Source organism: Dermacentor variabilis, chromosome 7, assembly GCF_050947875.1.
Source record: "Dermacentor variabilis isolate Ectoservices chromosome 7, ASM5094787v1, whole genome shotgun sequence".
NCBI classification, from domain to species: domain Eukaryota; kingdom Metazoa; phylum Arthropoda; class Arachnida; order Ixodida; family Ixodidae; genus Dermacentor; species Dermacentor variabilis.
In genome coordinates this window covers 145,914-170,339 of record NC_134574.1, presented here as the reverse complement: position 1 = coordinate 170,339, position 24,426 = coordinate 145,914, and the positions used below count along the sequence as shown (strand labels likewise).

The following is a 24,426-nucleotide window of genomic DNA, read 5'->3' as shown; positions in this document are numbered from 1 at the left end:
CAAAAGTAGCACCATTCTCAGATCTTTCCGCCACCCCGCTCACCTTGGCGCGTCCTCCTCCACGCCTCCTGTCGTCCCAGCCTCCTCCGCTCCCCTATTGGCCAATCTCTGTCACGTGGAAGCAGGCGCCGCGCTTTTGTATATTTTTTCTTTCCATCGCGAAGCAGGCGCCGCGCTTTTGTATATTTTTTTCTTTCCAGCGCGCGCCGACCTCCATTGTTGGGCCTGCGACGAAAGTGCGGCAGGCGGACTGACGGAGTGCGTTAGCGTAATAGAATGTGTAGGGCCGAGAACTTAATTGCGATGCCATGCTGCTGCGCCTTCGATTGTCGCAACTGACACAACGAGGGCAAAAAACTTTTTGCTTTGCCGTCCGGCGGGCGCAACGCAAAAAGAAATTGTGGATTCGCAGGATCGGGCGGGCTGACTTCGAGGAAGTGGCAAAGAACGCACGGCTTAGTGAAGTAAGGACCACGGCTACTCACAACCTCTTATTTTGAGCGTAGTTCACGCCTTTCGCTTCGAAAAAGTGTGTGTTCATGCTCTGCGTGTTGACTTTTTTTTTTTTTCGAACGTGCTCTTTGTTTCATGTAGTTTCGTCTTGCGGTGAAATGCACGCATCTGCTGCAGGCCTGTGACATAAAAGCGACTTTATTCAGGGTGTGTTTGGAGCTCCACCAGAAGTTAGCACATTCTTGACGCTTTTGCAAGGCTCAATATGACTTACGATAGTCTTTTAGCTTCGACTGTACGCCCACATGTATTGATTTGGTTTGTGGTGATTAACGTTTTTAAAGTTCCGAAGCCACTAAAGCTAGGATGCAGGGCGTAGTGGATGGCTCCGGATAACTTTATCTAGCTCGCCTGGGGATGTTTAACGTGCACTTTGATCGTAGAGTCGTACGTGGGCCGGTAAATTCCTCGTTGGCATTTTGTAATACTCGCGCGGGCGCGCTAGCGCTGCTTTAGATGTTCGCGCCTCCGCGCGATTGTATTTCTTCAATAAATTTTATTTACTAGTTGTAACACCTTGTATTATTTCGTATTATTGACGGCGCCTCCAGGGCAGCAAAGCGGCAACGGGAGCACCAAAACTAGAACCAGGGCTGGATGGGTCTCGCCGAAGCCTGTGCATGCCAAGCAAGGGGGTATAAGATCGCGGACAGCCAATTTTGTATGCGAACACTCCCTGCGACGCCTGCATTATTGTAATCTCACGTGCTCTTCAGAGGCCTCCGTTAGCCATTACATGTGCCCTCCTGTATAGTACTCCTAAAAAAAAAACGATATATCGTCACGATTACCAAAGCATCCCGCAATTAAATAAACGGCCCTGTTGCCAGGCATTGCTGACCGCACAAAGCCATTCTGGCTGTGTGCGGTCAGCAATCTCTCATGCGCCGGCCGAACAAAAGTATCCTGCAGGTACGTAAATGAACCTACGAAACCACGTACACATACTTTCACGCTGTCAACACCTGAAACTTCGGTAATTACGCGCGTGTTTGAGTACACCGCGTGCTTGCGTCGTTTTTCAGCAACCTGAACTCTCAACGTCGCGCGCTTTACGCCTTAAATACGCTTTGAATAATGGTCCTCTTATCTATTTCTTCCGCACTTCCAACACGAAATTCTAAAGGCCATTTACCGACTGACGAAGAAAGATCTCGATTGAAAAAACTGCTCCGCAGGGCTCGAACGAACTTTTCTGCTGATTTCCTCCCGCAGCGTGTTAGCCGACGTCTGCTAAGGCAGGCCCACCACCGGCGGCGCCACCGTCGAGGCCGCGCCGAGCGGAGGAGGGGGGAAGTGAATAGCGCTACTTTGGGAGATTGAGGGGCTTTAAGCTGATCCGAACTGAAGCGCCGCTCACCGACCGCGCCGCCAAACAGAGGGGAAAAAATGGGGGTACGTCATCGAGGCGAGGCTCCGCCCTTGCGCGGACTTGTTGTGAAAACAGTCGCACCCAGTGAGCGAGCGCTGTCGCGCGTCTTTGTGGATGCAAACCGCCATTACGCTCGCGTCCGCAGGCGCTAGGCGCGCGGACGCGAGCTTACGCGCGTCCGCAAGCGTCCGTGTGGTCTCGTCTTTATAGCACAACGATAGCGGCGAACAAGGTCGGCGATCGTCGAAAATCTCATGAGTGGGTCAAGCGCGTCGGCTTTTATACATCAGTCGTCGAATGTTCCAGAGTAATCGCTGGGACACGCGTGCCTTCCACAAAGTCCACATATGCTAAGGTTGTGTGGGACCCTTACAAGAAAATTTACAGAAAATAAGGAAATGGTGTGGTGAATGGCAAATGGTGCTAAATCCGTGAAAAACGTGTTCACACCATTATTAAATTTAGACGATAACAAGTGCAACGATCCTGACGGAATCTCGAACTGTTTCCTAAAACGTTATGCCGAGCCTGTAAGCAAATACTTATGCTTAATTTACACAAAATCAATCTCCGAACAATGTATCCCAGCAGAATGGAAGATTGCTAAAATAGTGCCCGTCTACAAATCGGGCAATATTTCTTGTCAGTCAAACTATTGGCCTATTTCTCTCACATGTACATGCTGTAAAATCTTGGAACATATTATCTTAAAATCCGTTACACACTTCATTGAGGCAAACAATGTCCTCCATCCATGCCAACATGGCTTCAGGACTGGTCTGTCTACCGTTACCCAACTCGAGATATTACACGATTTCGCCAAAGCAATTAACGACCAGAAACAAATAGATGTATTTACCTAGACTTCTCAAAGGCCTCTGATCGTGTCTGCCATGCTAAACCACTCCTAAAGCTTAAACATATACTAGGAGATAGGCCAATTTTTCGTTCGATTAGCAGTTACTTATCTGACCGCGGCCAGTTTGTTCAGTTAGGCTCCCACGCTTCTGAATCTGTACCAGTACTTTCTGGTGTACCCCAGGGTTCCGTTTTGGCCCCTATCCTGTTCCTTTTGTTCATAAATGACATAACTAATCAGATTGAATCCAAAATTAGGTTATTTGCCGATGATTGCGTCCTGTATAGAGAGGCAGTAAACCGGCAAGACCAAATTAGTCTTAACAAGGATTTTTCTTTGATAGTCCAATGGTGTGAAGACTGGCAAATGGCCATCAACTTCGATAAAACAGTTTCAATGTCAGTAACCATAAAGAAATCCAAGCTTACTTTTTCATACGGCTGTGATAACACTATACTTAACACTGTCACTCAGTACAAGTACTTGGGCGTTATCGTATCATCAGACTTAGGATGGTCGGCTCATGTAGAGCACGTAGCAAGCAAAGCGATGCGAAAGCTTATGTTCTTAAAACGAGCCCTGCGATACTCTATGAAGGAGGCCAAGCTCTTCGCCTATGTTAAAATCATACGTCCTATCTTAGAATATGCGAACGTGGCGTGGTTTCCCTTTGCCCAAAATCAAATCACCACTCTTGAGGCTGTCCATCGAAAAGCCGCGCGGTATATTTGTAACCGATTTCGGCGCACCGACTCGCCTACTCAGATGCTATCCGAAATCGGCCTTCACACACTAAGCAGTCGCGCGATGCTGTACTGACTCAAATTTTTGTATCTCATCCTGCATAATAAGGTACATGTGGATTCTAACACCTATATTTCCTATAACACATCCAGAGAAACCCGTCACAAGCATCACCTAACACTCCAAGAATATTCTTGCACTAACAATAAATTCAGCTTTTCGTTCTTCCCGCAAGCAGTTGGAATGGAATGCGATTGGAATGCCTTAGCCCAGACGTTAGTCACACAGCCCACTGTTGACAAATTTGTTGAAATCGTTGGCGCAACAGTACTGTCAATGACTACTAAATGATGTTATCAACATTGTCTTTATAATTGTATTAACTACCAAATGTTTTTGGAAATGTGTGATGTGAAATGATGTATGGTGCTATCAATTGTATAACCATATGCTTATCCTTCTTCCTTTTTGTCCCTTTGCAAAACATATGTAATTGAAATAAGCTCTTTGTGCGTTATGTTTTTGCCATACTTATTGCTGTTAACATAGGTCCATGAAACTCTACTCTTGCCAAGTGCCCTCTTGTATTCTTATGTAAATGCCCGTTCTACTATGTCTACAGACCCTTCTAACCCACTCCTATAGAAATCCCTGATGGGATTGACAATATCACAAAATAAAATGAAAATAAGAAAATAAAAACTGTAGTTATGACACTCTCTAAAAAGTTAAATTTCTGAAACTACTCTTATTTTATTAATAATCATGAACTTATAAGAGTTGATGAGCATAAGTATCTTGGCATGATTTTCACAAGTAATCTCCGCTGGAACCACCATATAGATTATTTGTGTGCCAAGGCCAACAAGTCACTCTGGTGTCTGAGGCCCAATTTACCATTCGCAACTTAAGAAACAAAACTTCTAGCTTATAAAACACTAATTACCCCTATAATTTAATATGCTAAGGTTGTCTGGGACCCTTACACTGCTATAAATATATCAAAAATCGAACGAATACCGCGTCTGGCAGTCAGATTCATATTCAATAAATAGCGGCGGACGGACTCCCCTTCTCAACTTTGTGTACAGGCAGACCTACCGACATTACAGGCTAGATCTAAATATGAAAGACTTAAATATATTTAACTAATAATTCATCATCATGTTTATATTAGGCATACAGACTTTCTTGAAATTCTTTCTGGTGAAACCACTAGACATCGTCATTCAATGTTTATTCGTCCCCCTGTTATACATACCGATTGTTTCAAGTATAGCTTCTTTCCAAGAGCTATCAAAGAATGGAACTCCCTGTCGGAAGAAGCCGTTTCATCCTCATGAATTGATTTCTTCGCAAAACACATTGGAAATATCCTAGTTTGTAAGTAATATACTTAACTCTGTGCCCTTGTTGTCTTCAGCGGTTTATGCTTTTACCTCTTGGTGTTATTAATTTTAATTTATTGTCCCTTTTTGTGTTTCAATGTACAATTTTCCATGTACAAAATATGTGATTTATAACTGTTCGTATTCCTCTCCTGCTCAGTGTGAGGGCTGGCAGTATCTGTAAATAAATAAATAAATGAATAAATAAATAAACAAAAGTTCTGCATTGTTCGCGTCGCGCACACATGCAATCAGATTGCACAAGGTTCGGTCACAGACAGCGGATGGAACCATCGATAACATTCCAGAAACTTCCTATAGATGCAGGCGCGTCCTGCGCTGTGCGATAACATTTGTTAGGCGGTGAAACGTGTCGCCCGATAAAGACGAACAAGTACACGTGTCAATACCTCCCTGTTAAAAAGGATCGACCGGATGCTGCAAAAGAATGTAATAAATGAACACACCCGTAGCAAAGAAAACAACAAAATAAGGAAAGGTCGTGAGCGTCCGTAAAAGGGTTTAAGACGCACCACGTGGACCACTCCAGATCGTGCGCCAGATCGATCGACCTCATAGTCCAATGCGCCAATACGTCGGATGACCTTGTACGGCCCGAAATACCGTCGCAATAGTTTCTCACTCAGTCCTCGTCGGCGTCATCATCATCAGCCTGGTTACGCCCACTGCAGGACAAACGCCTCTCCCATACTTCTCCAACAACCCCGGTCATGTACTAATTGTGGCCATGCCGTCCCTGCAAACTTCTTAATCTGATCCGCCCACCTAACTTTCTGGCACCCCCTGCTACGCTTTCCTTCCCTTGGAATCCAGTCCGTAACCCTTAAAGATAATCGGTTATCTTCCCTCCTCATTACATGTCCTGCCCATGCCCCCCCCCCTTTCTTTTTCCTGATTTCAACTAAGATGTCATTAACTCGCGTTTGTTCCCTCACCCAATCTGCTCTTTTCTTATCCCTGAACGATACACCTATCATTCTTCTTTCCATAGCTCGTTGGGTCGTCCTCAATTTGAGTAGAACCCTTTTCGTAAGCCTCCAGGTTTCTGCCCCGTAGGTGAGTACTGGTAAGACACAGCTTTTATACACTTTTCTCTTGAGGGATAATGCCAACCTGCTGTTCATGATCTGAGAATGCCTGCCAAACGCACCCCAGCCCATTCTTATTCTTCTGATTATTTCCGTCTCATGATCCGGATCCGCCGTCACTACCTGACCTAAGTAGATGTATTCCCTTACCACTTCCAGTGCCTCGCTACCTATTGTAAATTGCTGTTCTCTTCAGAGACTGCTGAACATTACTTTAGTTTGCTGCAGATTAATTTTTAAACCTACCCTTCGGCTTTGCCTCTCCAGGTCAGTGAGCATGCATTGCAGTTGGTCACCTGAGTTACTAAGCAAGGCAATATCATCAGCGAATCGCAAGTTACTAAGGTATTCTCCATTAACTTTTATCCCAAATTCTTCCCAATCCAGGCCTCTGAATACCTCCTGTAAACACGCTGTGAATATCATTGGGGAGATCGTATCTCATTGCCTGACGCCTTTCTTTATCGGGATTTTGTTGCTTTCTTTATGGAGGACTACGGTGGCTGTGGAGCCGCTATAGATATCTTTCAGTATTATTACATACGGCTTGTCTACACCCTGATACCGTAATGCCTCCATGACTGCTGAGGTTTCGACAGAATCAAACGCTTCCTCGTAATCAATGAAAGCTACATATAAGGGTTGGTTATATTCCGCACATTTCTCTATCACCTGGTTGATAGTGTGAATATGGTCTATGGTAGAGTAGCCTTTACGTAATCCTGCCTGGTCCTTTGCTTGACAGAAGTCTAAGGTGTTCCTCATTCTATTTGTGATTACCTTAGTAAATAGTTTGTCGGCGACGGACAATTAGCTGATAGGTCTAAAATTTTTCAAGTCTTTGGCGTCCCCTTTCTTATGGATAAGGATTACGTTACCGTTCTTCCAAGATTCCGGTACGCTTGAGTTCATGAGGCATTGCGAATACAGAATGGCCAGTTTCTCTAGAACAATCTGCCCAACATCCTTCAACAAATCTGCTGTTACCTGATCTTCCCCAGCTGCCTTCCCCCTTTGCATATCTCCCAAGGCTTTCTTTACTTCTTCCGGTGTTACCTGTGGGATTTCAAATTCCTCTAGACTATCTTCTTTTCCATTATCGTTTTGGGTGCCACTGGTACTGCATAAATCTTAATAGAACTCCTCAGCCACTAGAACTATCTCATCCATATTAGTAATGATATTGCCGGCTTTGTCTCTTAACGCATACATCTGATTCTTGCCAATTGCTAGTTTCTTCTTCACTGTTTTAGGCTTCCTCCGTTCCTGAGAGCATGTTCGATTCTATCCATATTATACTTCCTTATGTCAGCTGTCTTACGCTTGTTGATTAACTTCGAAAGTTCTGCCAGTCCTATCCTAGCTGTAGGGTTAGAGGCTTTCATACATTGGCGTTTCTTGATCAGATCTTTCGTCTTCTGCGATAGTTTACTGGTATCCTGCCTAACGGATTTACCACCCACTTCCATTGCACACTCCTTAAAGATGCCCACAAGATTGTCGTTCATTGCTTCAACACTGAGGTCCTCTTTTTGAGTTAATGCGGAATACCTGTTCTGTAGCTTGACTTGGAATTCCTATATTTTCCCTCTTACCGCTAACTCATTGATCAGCTTCTTATGTACCAGTTTCTTCCGTTCCCTCCTCAGGTCTAGGCTAATTCGAGTTCTTACCATCCTGTGGTCACTGCAGCGCATCTTGCCGAGTACGTCCACATCTTGTATGATGCCAGGGTTAGCGCAGAGTATGAAGTCTATTTCATTTCTAGTCTCGCCGTTCGGGCTCCTTCACGTCCACTTTCGGCTATCCCGCTTGCGGAAGAAGGTATTCCTTATCCGCATATTATGCTGTTCCGCAAACTCTACTAATAACTCTCTCCTGCTATTCCTAGTGCCTATGCCATATTCCCCCACTGCCTTGTCTCCAGCCTGCTTCTTGCCTACCTTGGTATTGAAGTCGCCCATTAGTATAGTGTATTTTGTTTTGACTTTACCCATCGCCGATTCCACGTCTTCATAGAAGCTTTCGATTTCCTGGTCATCATGACTGGATGTAGGGGCGTAGATCTGTACGACCTTCAATTTGTGCCTCTTATTAAGTGCCACAACGAGACCTGCCACTCTCTCGTTAATGCTATAGAATTCCTGTATGTTACCAGCTATATTCTTATTAATCAGGAATCCGACTCCTAGTTCTCTTCCCTCCGCTAAGCCGCGGTAGCACAGGACGTGCCCGCTTTTTAGCACTGTATATGCTTCTTTTGGCCTCCTAACTTCACTGAGCCCTATTATATCCCATTTACTGCCTTCTAATTCCTCCAATAGCGCTGCTAGACTCGCCTCACTAGATAACGTTCTAGCGTTGAACGTTGCCAGGTTCATATTCCAATGGCGGCCTGTCCGGAGCCTGTCCGTAGCGTATCGGGGTTCATACTCAAACACAGTCGCCGGGCTGGTACTCGACGAAGCGTCGTCGGAGGTTGTAGTGCCGGCTGTCGGTACGCTGCTGGTTCTTGACCTGTAGGCGGGCGAGCTGTCGGGCTTCTTCGGCGCGCTGGAGGTAGGTAACGATGTCAAGATTCTCCTCGTCGGTGACGCGCGGCAGCACGGCGTCAAGCGTCGTCGTCGGCTTCCTGCCGTAAACTAGCTTGAACGGCGTTATCTGTGTTGTTTTTTGCATAGCCGTGTTGTAAGCGAAGGTTATACGGCTGGACCACGTTCCACATCTTGTGCTCGACGTCAGTGTACACTGCTAGCATGTCTGCGAAGGTCTTGTTCAGGCACTCTGTGACACCATTCGTTTGCGGATGGTAGGCAGTTGTCCTCCTGTTGCTTGTCTGGCTGTATATCAGAATGGCTTGGGTGAGCTCTTCTGTAAAAGCCGTTTCTCTGTCGGTGATGAGGACTTCTGGGGCACCATGTCGCAGCAGGATGTTCTTGACGAAAAATTTCACCACTTCGTCTGCGCTGCCTTTTGGTAGAGTTTTAGTTTCAGCGAAGCGGGTGAGATAGTCCATCGCCGCGACGATCCAGTTATTCCCGGATGTTGACGTCGCAAACGGCCCCAACAAATCCATCCCAATCTGCTGGAATGGTCGGCGAGGAGGTTCGATCGGCTGTAGGAATCCTGCTGGCCTTGTCGGTGGTGTCTTGCGTCGCTGACAGTCTCGACTTGTCTTGACGTAACGGGCGACGTCGGCAGTCAGACGCGGCCAATAACACCTTGCCTGTATCCCCGACAGCGTCCGGGAGAATCCCAGGTGCCCAGCGGCTGGATCGTCATGTAGGGCATGCAGTACTTCTGGACGCAGCGCTGACGGTACAACAAGAAGGTAGCTGGCGCGGACTGGTGAGAAGTTCTTCTTCACGAGCAGGTTGTTTTGTAGCGTGAACGAAGACAACCCACGCTTAAATGCCCTATGGAGAACGTCGGTGTTCCCTTCCAAATACTCGACGAAGCCTCTTCGCTCCGGGTCTCCTCGTTGCTGTTTAGTGAAGTCGTCGGCACTTATTATTCCAAGGAAGGCGTCGTCGTCCTCGTCGTCTTGCGGCAGGGGATCGATGGGGGCGCGTGATAAGCATTCGGCGTCAGAGTGTTTTCTTCCGGACTTGTATATTATGTTGACGTCATGTTGTTGCAGTCTGAGGTTCCACCGCGCCAGCCGTCCTGAAGGGTCCTCTAAGTTAGCTAGCTAACACAACACGTGATGGTCGCTGACGACGGTGAATGGCCTGCCGTAAAGGTGGCCCAAATTTCGCCGTGGCCCAAATGATGGCGAGGCATTGGTTTTCAGTCGTAGAATAATTGCCTTCCGCTTTTGACAGCGACCGGCTAGCATAAGATATCACCCGTTCAAGTCCGCCTTTTCTCTGGACTAGGACGGCACCGAGGCCTCAGCTACTGGGGTCAGTGTGGATTTCGGTATCGGCGTCCTCGTCGAAGCCCGCAAGTACCAGCGGAGACTGCATGCGTCGTTTGAGTTCTTGAAATGCGTCGGCGTGCGGCGTTTCCCACTTGAACTCGACATCACATTTGGTTAGATGTGTTAGTGGCTCCGCGATGCGTGAGAAGTCCTTGACAAATCGCCTGTAGTAGGCACACATGCCAGGGAATCTGCGCACTGCCTTCTTGTCAATTGGCTTCGGGAACTTTGTGATGGCAGATGTCTTCTGCGAGTCGGGGCATACTCCAGATTTGCTGATGACGCGGCCTAGGAATAGAAGCTCATCGTAAGCGAACCGGCACTTTTCCGGCTTCATAGTGAGCCCTGATGACTTGATGGCCTCTAACACTGTCGCAAGCCGCCTAAGGTGATCGTCGAAATTTCCGGCGAAGACAACGACGTCATCCAAGTAAACAATACACATCTGCCACTTCAATCCTGCTAACACCGTGTCCATGACGCGCTGAAACGTTGCAGGCGCCGAGCACAGTCCGAATGGCATGACCTTGAACTCGTAGAGGCCGTCTGGCGTGATGAAGGCGATCTTTTCGCGATCTCTCTCGTTGACTTCTATTTGCCAGTAGCCAGACTTGAGGTCCATCGAGGAGAAGTATTTAGTGTTGCAGAGCCGATCCAATGCGTCATCTATCCGTGGAAGGGGGTACACGTCCTTCTTCGAGATCTTGTTCTGTCGACGATAATCAACGCAGAAGCGTAGGGTTCCGTCCTTTTTCTTCACCAGGACTACTGGAGATGCCCACGGGCTTTTCGACGGCTGGATGATGTCGTCGCGCAGCATTTCGTCGACTTGTTGCCTAATGGCTTCACGTTCTCGCGTCTAAACTAGGTTAGAGCTCTGGCGGACTGGTCGAGCGCACTCTTCGGTTATTATGCGGTGCTTTGCCGAATCCTCGATGATGTCGAACAGAAGTCTTTGTATTGTCGGAGAAGTCTTCTGATCTGTTGCTGCTTACTCATAGGAAGACTCGGATTTACGTCGAAGTCTGGTTCGGGGACTATGCTCTTCGGGGTAGATGCGGCAGAATCTGAGAGGACAAAGGCATCGCTGGTTGCCACAATTTCCTCGATACACGCGATTGTCGTGCCGTTGTTGATGTGCTTCAACTCGTGGCTGAAGTTGGTTAGCATAACTTCCGCTTTCCCTCCGTGGAGTCGAGCGATCCCTCTTGCGACGCAAATTTCACGGTCGAGCAGTAGACGTTCGTGGCCCTCGATGTCGTCTCCTACGTCAGCGGGTGTTTCAGTGCAGACCGAAATAACAATGCTGGAGCGAGGCGGGATGCTCACTTGATATTCGAGCACACTCAAGGCGTGGTGACTGCGAGAGCTCTCCGGTGGTATCGCTTGATCTTCCGTCAGAGTTATCAATTTTGACTTCAGGTCTATGATTGCGCCGTGTTGGTTCAGGAATTCTACGCCGAGAATGACGTTTCGTGAACACCTTTGGAGGATAACGAAGGTGGCAGGGTAAGTCCGGTCATGAACGGTAATTCTTGCCGTGCAGATTCCAGTCGGCGTAATGAGGTGTCCTCCAGCGGTTCGAATTGGAGGGCCTTCCCATGCAGTTTTAACTTTCTTCAACCGGGTGGTGATGTGTCCACTGATTACGGAGTAAACGGCCCCTGTGTCCACTAAGGCGGTAACTGCGTGGCCGTCGAGAAGCACGTGGAAGTCGGTGGTTCTTTGTCTGGCGTTGCAGTGAGGTCTTGGCGTCGGATCACGACTGCGTCGTCTTGCACTTAAGTTGGACCGTCGCGTCGTCAAGTCGTCTTTCGTCGGTATAGTCTTGGCTTCCTGACTTCGTCGGGACGGCGGCGTGTCGTTATTATGTCGTCGAGATGGTCTCTTCGTCGTCTTCGTCGTCTTCGTCGGCGGCGGAGGATCTTCGTCAGTTCGACGAACAGCAACCTCACCTCAATCGGTTGCTGCTTTTAGTTTTCCGGATATGGGCTCGCTGAGCGGCCCCGGGCTGGGCCGGTGTATGGTTGGCGCTGCAGCAACAGGTAGCGGCCTGGTGACGGCGAACGGGACTGTCGTCGAGGGCTCCACTGAGTGGCGGCGAGGCAGTCGGCAATATCGCGAGGTCGTTCGCCAATATGTGGTCGCGGCGCGTTAAGGGCGAACTCTCGGAGTCCCATCTGGCGGTATGGGCATCGACGGTAGATGTGTCCGGTTTCTCCGCGGTGATAGCAAAGCGGGCGGTGGTCGGGGGCGCGCCAAACGTCAGTCTTCCTTGGAACGCCGCGTTAGGTGACGGGTTGGCGTGCTGGCGGTGGGGGTGGTGGTGGACAACGGAACTGTGTCGTCACTGGTTCCTGCCGTGGGCGCTGAGGGGGAACGTGACGGCGGGCTACGGCGGCGTAAGTCATCGCTTGCGGCTGTGGCTGCAGCGATTCAGGGGCTACTATGAGTGTTTGTTGGAGCTCCTCACGTACGGTGTCGGCAATAGAAGCCACTTGAGGCTTTGATGATGGGAACAGCTTCTGTAGCACCTCCCGCAGAGACCGCTCGGATAATCTCGCGCAGGTCGTCGGCGGCCAGCGACTGAACTCCGGCGTAGTTTGTCGAGCTCGTGCGGCGATGGAATTGCCGGTTTCGCATGTCGAGTGTTTTCTCGATGCTGGTGGCCTCGTGAAGAAACGCGTCGACCGTCTTCGGTGGGCTTCGTACCATTCCAGCAAAAAGTTCCTCCTTCACATCACGCATGAGTAGGCGGGCTTTCTCCGCCTCGGGCATTTCAGGGTTGGCGTGGCGGAATAGACGGCTCATTTTCTCCGTGAAGATCGCGGTTGTCTCATTAGGTAGCTGCACCCGTGTTTCTAATAGCGCTTGGGCTCGTTCTCGGCGTACAACGCTTGCGAATGCTTGCAGAAAGCCGCTTCGGAACAGGTTAAGGTGGCTTCTCGGTTCTTGAACCACGTCTTGGCAGCGTCTTCCAATGCGAAGAAGGCGTGTCGCAGTTTGTCGTCGCTGTTCCAGCTGTTTAATGCAGCAACTCTCTCATACGTCTCAAGCCAGCTTTCCGAGTCCTCGAACGTTGCACCGCCGAACGTCGGATTCTCCCTGGGCTGCTGCAGCACGATGGGAGATGCTGGGGCTGCGAGTGGGGTGGAGTTGGTGGCGATCTTCCTGGTCGTCTCAGGCAGAAGTCCGTGCTCCGGGGGCAGTCCTTACAGCCTGCGGCTACCTTGCTCGTTCTTGGCGATGTTGGTGTTTTCCGCGCGCGGACTTGGGTCACCGCTTTGTGGGGGCGTCCGGTACATGAACGCAAAGCACCTCCACCAGATGTCACGTGGTGGTGACGTTGAAGAACACAGTAGCAATACTGTGAAAGACAAAACTAACTTTTATTGGGCGAACCTGTGCCCACAAAGCAGGCTACACTTATAGCACAGCGATAGCTGCGAACACAGTCGGCGATCGTCGAAAATCTCATGACCGGGTCAAGCACGTCGGCTTTTGTACATCAGTCGTCTAATGTTCCAGAGTAATCGCTGGGGCCCGCGCGCCTTCCACAAAGTTCTACATTGTTCTCGTCGCGCACACATGTAATCAGATTACACAAGGTTCGGTCACAGACAGCGGATGGAACCATCGATAACATTCCAGAAACTTCCGATACATGCAGGCGCGTCCTGCGCTGTGCGATAACATTTGTTAGGTGGTGAAACGTGTCGCCCGATAAAGACAAACAAGTACAAGTGTCAATATTTACAGCGGATAGCGTTTGAGGACAGCACAGATAAGGAGCAATGCAGACAAACAGAGCGCCGTAAGTGCCTGCTGGCTTGTCCTGTCCTTTAGTGCTGTCCCCTGTGCGTAGGATCCTTATTGCAATAAACGAGTGCGGAAACTTATTTACTAGCGTAAAGGTTTCGGCAGCAAAGAAAACTCGATATAAGAGTCTTTAAAACATTTATTTTATGTGTTTGCCAGAACATGTGCGTGGAGTGCAAGAACGTTGAGAATTTCTGGCTGAATGCCTTGTCCCAAGATGCTGCTAGATTATAGGTTCATAGTTCATGTGTGCGTATGCTCTGACGTCTTGACGTCACGAGAACTGGCTCCCTCGGCTGCCCGGCCCACTTCAAAGCTCGGTGTGTGTTTATTTTTTTATTTTTTATTTTTTGCCTAAGAACTTCCTGCAGATTTATCTGAATCGAGGTGTCTCACCAGCGACACATTGTGCATAGAAATTTAAAACAATTGAAAAGATGAGAAAGAGAGAATTTGCCTTTGAAGTGTCGTCTTAGTAGTGCTACTTCGTTATGCTGCAGGCAGCTTGAGTTCCTGCAACATTTAGACGCATTTTGACTTCGTGAAACTTTTTTATTGCATACATTCCTGTTGACGTGTAAGGTGTGCACATATATATATATATAGTATATAGTATGCCTGCTTGCCAGTGAAAATATGCCGTCCATAGCGCATTGGAAACGTGCACCGGTTCGGACACAAATAGGACGCTCTTCGCGCGTCCAGTTTCGCATATCTTACCGGTAAGGTTCGAAGGATATCGTACAAGGACCTGTTCTAGATACCCTGCCATGGTCGTTGCAAGGATACCGCAAATCGGCGTTTTTCAGCATATACACTGGAGTATTTTTGTAACAATCGAGGTTTTTGCGTTTGCGTATCCTCAAAACACAATTATGTGTTCTCGCCTGTTCGGATTACAATCCGAAGCTATCGTGTGTGCAGCTCGCGTGTGCTTTGCGACGTTTCTGCTGCAAGTTACTTTCAAAAGCTCGGTTACTTTAACGAGCCGCGCGGCGCACAAGCTTTCAAACAGTTTTTTTTATTTATGACGCACAGTTTCTGACAAGAACTATCTCCCTTAATTCGTGCGCGAGGTTGTTGAGTTTGATGAAAGCCTATAACTCCATTTATCTCGCGCTAAGTATTGTCTTAGCAAAACAATTGTTGTGACATTTGTCCTAAGAGAATCGTTGGTAACTATTTCTGTGCTGTTCCCTTTTCTCATTTTATTGTAGCTCCGCTCCTGCTTGGACCATATTGACCTGCAGTATTGTGCAATCAATAAATTAATTAAAATAAATGCAGGGTTTTACGTGCGAGAAGAACGATGTGATTACGAGGAATGCCGTATCGATTAACTCGGGGTTAATGTTGACGAACTCAGGTTCACGCAAGCACCTTTGTTCGCCATTGCGGCCCAATTGAAGCACGGCCGTCGGGAAATGTGCACAGCAGCGCAGCGCTGCCACCAAAGCTGGCGCACACCAAACGGGCCTCGGTTGCGAATAGCGTGCAGACCGAGCCCGATAGCGTTCCTTTATTGCTCGCTCCTCTCGACGCCACACTCGCAGGTGGGCCTGATGAAGGAGAAGTACGACCACCGGCTCCTGCTGAAGCACCTTCCGTCGGACTTCCGCCAGTTCCTGGAGCACATCTCGTCGCTGGACTACTACGACCGGCCGGACTACCCCGTGCTGGCGGGGCTCTTCGAGCACTGCATGAAGCGCCGCGGGGTGCGCGACTCCGACCCGTACGACTGGGAGAAGCCGCTCGGCTCGGAACCGGCGCCGCCGCTGGGAGCCGTCGTCTCCAAAGGGGCCCCGCAAGGGTGCGCGTTTTTGGTGGAACGATCGCCGCGGCACCCCGTGTTGCCACCAGTGTGTGAAGACACGGCTCGGAGGAAAGCAGAAATACCGGAAATATGTTCCGGCTGCACTGTACTTGACACGAAACGCCTTTCAACAGATTTTGTCTCGGTAGATGCACCACGTTACTGCGTAGCCTGTGCTTGGTTGCTTAACTAGGCTAGATGAAAGGCTATACGACTGCTTCGTGGGCTTGCGGATGACTCGGATCGAAGCAATGAAAAGCAAAATGCGTGACATTCGCCCGCAGAGCCGGCAGCGCATGCCCAACAGAAGCAACCGAAGCACCTCGAACCGCCTGCAGTTGCGGTAGATGTCGTTGACGAACAAAAATGAGGTTCTGGCGGCTGTATATAGTTTCACACGAGTTAGTTTAACGGCGTGCATGCACCTGAAACCACATGCGCATATTTTAAAGACGAGTTCATTCTTGTAGGCCTGTTCCCAGAGGAACATTGTACCACGAAATCAGGAAAGTGCTGTGCCGGCATTTCAATATACATATATATATATATATATATATATATATATATATATATATATATATATATATATATATATATATACATACATATATATATATATATATATATATATATATATATATATATATATCCCAATGTCACAAAGTACGACGCATTGGTTGCGCGGCGAGGACAATTTCCGCCTAGACTCGAGAAAAATCGTTTCGGTGAGTCAACCTTGGGGTATCTTGAAACATCTTTCTTGGTTTGTTCTGAACTAAACAACAAATTAACTTTACAAGGACAGAAAAAAATATATCTGCTCTATCATTGTTGACTAACCACCGTAAAGCAAACTCGGATGAAATGCCAGCGCGAGTCATACTCGGGGTTTTCCACATTACTCGTGACAACCTGGTGTTACTCCGTATAACTGAGCAATTGCGACATTCAGAAAGTCACCCCTGCGGCTAATACGCCAAGTGCGTCCTTTTTTTTTCTTTATAGTCGAAGAAAGGCGTGGGTACACATCGAGTGCTCGGTGCGCTCTCTGTTATGCACTGATAAGCAACAAAAGCAAGAGGGTCTCGGGGATTGGAGCACATCATTTCAGAACGTATTAGAAGCACGGTACGGACACTTCTATACAAACATGCTTACTAATATTGCTAAATATTATTTTTTAATATATCTTGAAGGCTATGGCTCCTTTGTACAAGAACAGCGACGTCACCCACGGTGAAAGTGTCGGTGGCGCTTTAGTCACGAAACCGCAAAATCGAACGATTCTAATATTTTGTAAATAAAGGCCAATACATTCTTACTGGAAGTGCATACCTGCCCGTGCGTATGCAAGGCTCGATTGGCCGCTGTGCTAGACCACCCGGTCCTACTTTGCAGGAGTGCCCTGCTTGGCGCGGAGCTGGACGACAACATCATGGCCAGCTACGACGAAAGAGGCGACCACATGGCGCCGGAGCCGTTGTACGACGGTGCGCCCGCCATATCTCCGGTACGATGCACCTTCGCTGCCTTTGCACAGCGCTCTTGCTGTTTTTCCTACCAGACGCCTGTGAAAAGCGACACAAGAGAACTCGCGCCATCACGGAAGCCTTTATTTTACACGAACGTATGTCATAAAGGCTTCGTCGCAACAGTGCTGTGGGGCTTCAGTACACTTTGGTAGCTGCGCGCTCTTCAAGCCTGCACGCCCTTTTAAGGTTCTAATTCCGTCCCAGAACAACCATCGTCAGCTCTGAGAGGGCGTGTTTTACACTATTGCTTGCAGACTTTCCTTTTGTTCGCGAATATACTGCAGAGTCGATTCAACTTGTATTGGGCAGCTGAGGTGCCTTCTGTTAACCTTTCGAGGTTGGGCGAAATGTGGGGCAGAAACTTTAAGGTTGAGATTAGGACAAAGACTGGCCAACGATCGGTGCAACGAAAAATGACAGGTGCAACCTCCGATTGCCGGAAGACCCACTTATTTCCATAGAGTTTCATCCAGTAATCACTAGAGGGAACTGTGGCGCTACTGTATGCGGGAGCTGCAAACAGGGCACCTCAGCCAGCCTGGGAATGATGGGTATAGCACAAGGATTTGCATAAAATTGGTTCTTATGGCGTTAAATGGTTTCGTGGCTTTGCAAAGGGATCGTTTACAAGAAAGCACTGCGGTTTAGATAAATTAATAAACATTATTAAATTTGTCTGACGGCATGATTCGAACACGTCGCCTGCAGCACAGAAGCCCAAAGTTCAAACCATTACGCCACTCACGCGTCATGCATGGACAAGCGGAACCACTGCAATTAGCATAAGTTATGCGTGCTTGCACAATCTTATTACCTTTTGCATTTAAAGAAGCATAAATTGTTTTGCCATTTAGGTTAACGCAGGCCCAGGTAAAGCGCAATAAACTAAGCCCCACGAACGAAGACATGTGCCTTGGTGGCCAAACGAGTTCCTTGCGGTGATTATTGCAGGGAGCTCATTTCAGCTGCGAGGCTACTCGCTCCATCGCGACGAAATGCGCGAAGCGAAACTCGGCTTCACCTTGTGGGACGAGAGAAGCGCGAGGGCAGCTTCATTTTACGCGCCACTCTTGAAGCCTCACACGGTGACCGGACCACAACCCGAGCTTTATGGCCATCTTGAATGAGTGATTTGACGGCCGTTAATACGCCCACCTACATTACCAGTTTCAAGTAGTCCAACACAGAACTGGAGTTTTCAGCTTTTCAATGTAAGCATGGGCCTGAAAGGTAGTAATTATTGAAATGGTAAAATTGATGTTAGTAATTCAACTATGAAGTAATGAATGGATTGTTTTTGTTTTTCATGCAAATGATCTTCACTTGGGCAGGTAATACATATTCAATAAAGTAATTCGGGCGCCTGTTTTTAAGGGTTCGAGCTAAAAAGATAAATGATCTCTATTATTCCTATTTCATGTAAATTGATTTGTTCAATTTAGCGCTTCTGTGTGGCCACTGACTTCATCCGTACCTTCTACTATATTGCTCGAACATTCTTCCATATGTTCAGTAAGCAAGAGCGCAATAACGTAAAACTATTCCCAAACTTTTCTATTCCAATTCTGCAATCAGCCCTCTGCGATTCGTCAAAAAAATTTTTGGACTATCCCCACTTCACCTGTCTCGCAAGCGACGTCACAAAAACCGCGACAGCTGATATCTGATATGACGTGTACGCACTGATTATGCATGATTTGAGCGAACAAAAGAAAAATAGTTATTTCTGATTCGGCACCTTTTCGCCAATAGCAATCTGCTATTGGTCAAATGTCTTCGGGCTGCACCCACTTCACCTGCCTCTCACGCGACGTCACGAAACCGCAAATGCTCACCGCGTCAAAATGACGTGTATGCGTTAAAGAAGCATTATTATGCCGAACAAAACTGAATTTTCTTCTGAATAGCCGCAAGGTGCGCCGTTCCGAAAGGAATAAAAGATGGCTGCCGCCGATCGCTCAGGCACTCGCTACTGTGAGAGAGCATGGGTTCATTTGCGTGCAATAAAACTTTTTGCATGGCCGTGTAACGTTTTCGAGCCCTTTCGGCACGTTTGCAACCTCGTTCTGCCAACTCTTTGCTGAGGATCAGTTTTAGCGTCATTGTTCAGTTGCCGTTGCATGCTGCCGTGATTGTCGACGAGCCACCGCAAACTGAGTAAGGGAAAGCGGACCAATCGCAGACGCCGGTACCACCCTCTTCATCCGGTGATCGATTTTCAATCCAGTGGCTGGGCCCTATTGAATCCTTCTCCACTTGAGCGTGCTCCTCGCCTCTTGTGAGTTAATTATATGAGACAAGTCGCTCAGTGCAGGCGATGTTATTCGTTTTTCAAGCAAACAAAAGCGACTGCCCATGAACGAGGAGATCGTTTGATTGGTCTGCTCAGACAACTCTGCGGGTGACCGCCCGATGCTTGCGTCGGCGGTTACGCAAACTTGACGTCAGGAGATTGGAATAAAAACAGATTGGAAGAGTTTTACGTACTAGCGCCCCAATTTTCGCTCGATGAAAGGACTGCGTTATGTAGGCGTATGCTGTAACCTCTAAATTCTTTTTTTTTCATCGTTAGATGCCTTAAAAGATATTTCTTCCTGGCCTTTAAAATGGCAGTCTACCTTACTTGATCTTCTCGTCTAAATTCTTCGTAGCGTATTTCACCTGGTTCACAAAATTTGGGCAGATTGCCGCGATTTTTGTAGGCAAATCATTGCAATAAAAAAAACTAACCAAACAGCTCGGGGTCTAATTTCCCGCTGTCGTTTCTCTATAGGACCGATTGTTCGGTGCTTATAAAGCTGAACGTCGCCGTAAAGAAGTCACATTCGAAACTGAAACGCATTCGGCCTGTCCGATATATTTTGCAGTATCTATGTTCGTTACATCGGTGTGCTACTATCAGAATCTGTTCTTTCTAAGAAAAGACTGTTTTGTTCTCAAGCCGCAGCATTTACTAGACACCCAGTGGTACGAAATCTTTTGTGTGCTTGCAAGTGAAGGCTCCGCTGCCCGTAACGGCGCTGGTGAAACATGACGGCAAGTCTACCGATGAAGACAACCTCGGCATTGGGCAGCCATAAATGATGCGAATGTAAGAGGCGTAGTTTTCTGGCTCAAGTTGTCGCCACTGTGTCGCTGTTAGGGTATCCCATAAGACCGGACCCATGCATGCCCATTACAAGTCAGGCATCTCCAGCAGCCATTTCCTCCAGCGTGCCGTATTTGAGTCATCGCGCGCACTTTCTGTGCCGTGCAGCATTTCGCTTCACATGGGCGAGCAGTGTGCGCGCTCGCAACTGTCTGGTCTATTGTCGGCGCTGCACTCGCGGCACCGGAAGTCGAGAACCACAGCGAGCTTCGCCCTTTTCTAAGGCTTCGCGCGCGTCCCTGGGCGTTGTCCCTTTTGGCTGCGCCCTATACCTGAGCTCGCGTCACGTGCTCGACGCCCTGATCGAAGCAGTCTGCGAACAGGGCAAACGGAGCTAACGTTCATACAGTCCAATTAGTTACCTTTGTCTGGTTTGAATGCTGACGGCCTCGCGGCGTTCCGCGAACGCAGGCGCTGTTGTCCAAGGAGCCGCGTCCCACTTCGACGACACTGCGAAGCCACCAGGGGCCACGTATTCTCCCCCAGTGGGAGGCGGCCAAGAGGGACATCGACAGCGTCAACCAAATGCCTCGGGAAGTGCCCACACACCAGATGGCGCTCACAGAGAACAACAACCGGAACAACAACAACCCGTCCAGGGAGTGCCACTTGGCGCCGGCCGCCAACAATGAGGTAAACTATTCAGAGGAGAACGTTGACGTCATAATTGACCGTTTCGACTTCTTGCGTTCCTTGCTAAAGGTAATCAGAATAATTGAGGCTAAGTAGGTAACGTAATGCAATGCACAAAAGGTAGCTTATTCGAGTACAATGGGTGCGAACGTAAGGGTAGCACAGTCGATAAGTCGATAGCGGCTCAGGATACGATGAGATTGACGAACCTGAGAAAAAAGTATTTTGAATATGTTAGCACCATTTCTGCCACCACTTTCGCCACAAATTTTGGTTGATGCAGGCTAACTAGATACACTCCCGTGTACCGCGCTTTGGGTACACGTTAAAGGCGGCCGAAATGAACCCGCAGTCCCCCCACTTCCTCATAATCATATCGTGTCTTTGGCACTAAGTACTTTAGAATTTAATCAAACTTTGCCTGGCGCAAGACAACGGCAATTCTAGCTTGCTGGGAGACGCCTCCATTTATATTCAGTGACATGTAGAAAACAACCTCAGTATGGTAAAACCAAGTAATTGACAGCGAAAAAAAAAACACACCCTCCGAAATGAACCAACGCACCACTGGCGTAACGGCTATCATAAAAAAATTTGATGCAATGTCGGCATTTTGACCTACATATATTTGCGGACAATTTACGGGCTTCTCCGCTGCTTCTTTGACTTGTTTCATACCAGCTTCTCTTATGACAAAATCAGAGACGCTAAAGTGACTATATAAGTTGCGTAACGTAGTTTTCAGGGCACACCACATGAGCGATAGCGCTAAGGTGAAAAGTACCATTAAGAGGGATAGACAAAAAGGAAGGGAACACACGCTGCTTAGCCAGCGTAATTACGGACTGGCTTCCCTGTGCTGGGGAAAGGGGTAAAAGTAATACTTTAAGCGATTAACGAACGAAAACATTAACGATTAATGAACAAAAAGAAGGACGACCGAGCGGCCCGAGTTTTGTACCAAAATATTTTGTGATCTTTTAAATCACATTGTTCATCACAATATATAAAGTGGAAGCGTAGGACGAGAGAAGAAAATAATTCGTTCATAGAAAAGTAGAGTGGTTGGCCTGGACCTACAGTAAACTTGACCTGGGCTGCTACGTATTAGTAAATTTGTGTAAGGACAACGAAACTGTAAAGCCGGGACATAAAACGGCAAGCTTCTTCTGGTACCTTACACCTTAGCTTAGCCAAGACAACTAATCCAGCGAGACAAACTTGGTGGTCTTTTCGCTAAGCAGAACGGTCGCTCTTGGTGTTTCGATGAAATTAACCTTGTTCATAACTTTTTCGACACAGAGTTGCCTTACGTGTTGCCTGATGTCTTGTTTTAAGTGGTAAAATGGGTCACTTTGTCATTACACGCAATAGGCTTTCAATTTGCCAGTATGCCTTCATTACTTGTAATTTTGCTTCAATATGGCATCTTCTTCTCGCAGAAACTGGCCACCAAAGACAAGAAGGCAGATATGTCCTCGGGCGCCGAGAACGGTCACGACAATGGGCTTGACGAAAGGCCTCAACCGGCGCCGCGCATCACAGTAGACGCCGGCACCGCCTCGGCCCGGGACAGCCCGTCGCACGAAGAGCGCTCCACCAAGAGGCTGCCTCGTCTACACATCGGGGCAGCCGCAAACTTGCCGGAAAGGGTAGCGCCCGCGTCCGTGGGACTCGAAGAAGCCACGGCGCAGCCAGACACTGCCGACTTGTCTAAAGAGCCTTCGCCCCTCCAGCAAGGGCTGCAGATTGCAGCTGCGGCGTCCGCCGGAAGAGATGTTGTCGTGGGTTCGAAGCAACAGACTCCGCCCCCTCAGCCTGTGAGCACGCCTCCCACGGACCCGAAAGCCACCAACCTGGAACAGCGTCAGCAGCACCGGAGGCTGCACCGAAGGCCGTACCACCGAGACGTCTCGCTGACGCAGTTCGCGGTGGCAGACGACGACAACATATCCGCGATGCAGCAGGTCACCAAGGGAGCGGCGGCGGCCATGACGCTCGCCTCCAAGTGGCAGGCGTCGTTTGATGACAGCGAGGAGACAGACCACGACGAGATGGACGAGAACGCGCCCCTGGCCTCTCCCGACCACCGAGTAATCAAGAGGGACTCGTCCGGTTACGCCCTGGACAAGATGGCGGGGAGGCCTGCGGGCAAGTCTGCCCACGCGAGCGGGGACGACGAGAGGAGGAAGAGGCTCGAAGAAGGCCGCATGGTGATACAGGAGGAGGTGGACGCCAAGAGGGCCGTGCGTCGCGCCGTCTCCCAGCCGGCCGACTACCACATCACTCTGGCCGGCTTTCCCCTCCAGGGTCCCGTGCCTCTGGGGTTGCCGCGCGTATGGAGCTGCCCGTCGATGGGCCAGCACATCCGCTCCCACCTTCAGCCGCCGCTAAGACAGCAGGCTTCGTTCGACGACAACGTCTACGAGGTGGACGTGACTCGGAACGTTGCCGCTAGGTGCAGTGAGGAGGGCGAGGAACGCAGAGCGTCTCTACCCTCTATTCACCTGCGGACGCCCGAAGAAGAGACGGCGCCCAAGAAGGAAGCCTTGGAGGTGAAGAACAGGGAGGAATCGGTCACCGAGAGTCGGTCCGTGCAGCGGTCAGCAAGCGCCACCGGAATGCCCGCGCCCAAGGGGATCCTCAAGAAGCCGAGCATGGAGAGGTCGCCCTCGCTGGGAAGTCGCCGGGACGACTTCTCGACGCTCGGAGGAGGGCAGCAGCAACTTCCTCAGACGCCCGCTGACCCAGCATTGCGCACGTTGGGAAACCACGTGCTGACACGGATGCACTCGGACGAACCTTCCATCTACTTCGACGCTCCGGCAGCGCCGCTGGCACCGACGTCGCGTGAGGACCGATGGTCTCTGGGCAACATAGAAGAGGCCAACCTGTGGCGAGCGTACGCGTGCAGGCGGTCAGGCACGGACGCCGACGACGAGAACTCGAAGGACGAGTACGAGACGCCGCCTCGAGACGACCAGCAGCACGTGTCGGTGATCAGTTTATGCGAGCTGCCTGAAGCTTTCCGGCTCATAGGATTGCACGACGCGCATCCCGCGTACCCGAGGCGAGAGCCCACGCCCGACGAGCGGCTGCATAGGCCGGCTTCGGTGAGTTGAACGAATGCTCTTGTGCTCAAAAATTGATTGATTGATTGAAATCAAACAGCTTCCTGATGAAAAAAAGTAGAAAGTCATATTTTCCAGTGGTCATAATCCTGTATTTTTGTTTTCTAAGAAGTCGCACTTAAGCCCGAAGGCCGAAGCATCGATTGCGATAGCAAATTAGTAGACAGCTATAGAAAGCAACGATAGTAGCTTTATCGGCCGTACAAACTCGTAAACATTCGCTTACTAAATTAACAAGCATGGGGTCACACGTGCACAGCCATACAGAAACACATCTCACTCGATGAACGCCGACGCTCGCTGTCAAAGCGCTGGCGTGAGGAAGAGCGGCAGCAACAGCGAGTGAGTTCACCTTCGTGCTGCCTCTCGCTTCAACGCGAACTAAGCGGCGAGAACACGTCCCGCACGAAGCTATGGGCCCACAGTACACCTAGCCTCTGTAC

The 24,426-nt window shown here is 49.0% G+C and overlaps 1 protein-coding gene across 4 annotated transcripts in view; it reads left to right on the top strand.

Moving 5' to 3' along the window:
• Window positions 1-24,426, top strand: part of Asator (tau-tubulin kinase asator) — a 453,953-nt gene that overhangs the window by 401,736 nt on the left and 27,791 nt on the right. For all 4 annotated transcript variants that reach the window (XM_075698148.1, XM_075698147.1, XM_075698146.1 and 1 more), the window contains exons 7-10: window positions 15,280-15,536; window positions 16,938-17,049; window positions 20,631-20,852; window positions 22,295-23,965. In XM_075698148.1, coding sequence (XP_075554263.1) covers window positions 15,280-15,536; window positions 16,938-17,049; window positions 20,631-20,852; window positions 22,295-23,965 — 2,262 coding nt within the window. The remainder of the gene's footprint in view (window positions 1-15,279; window positions 15,537-16,937; window positions 17,050-20,630; window positions 20,853-22,294; window positions 23,966-24,426) is intronic.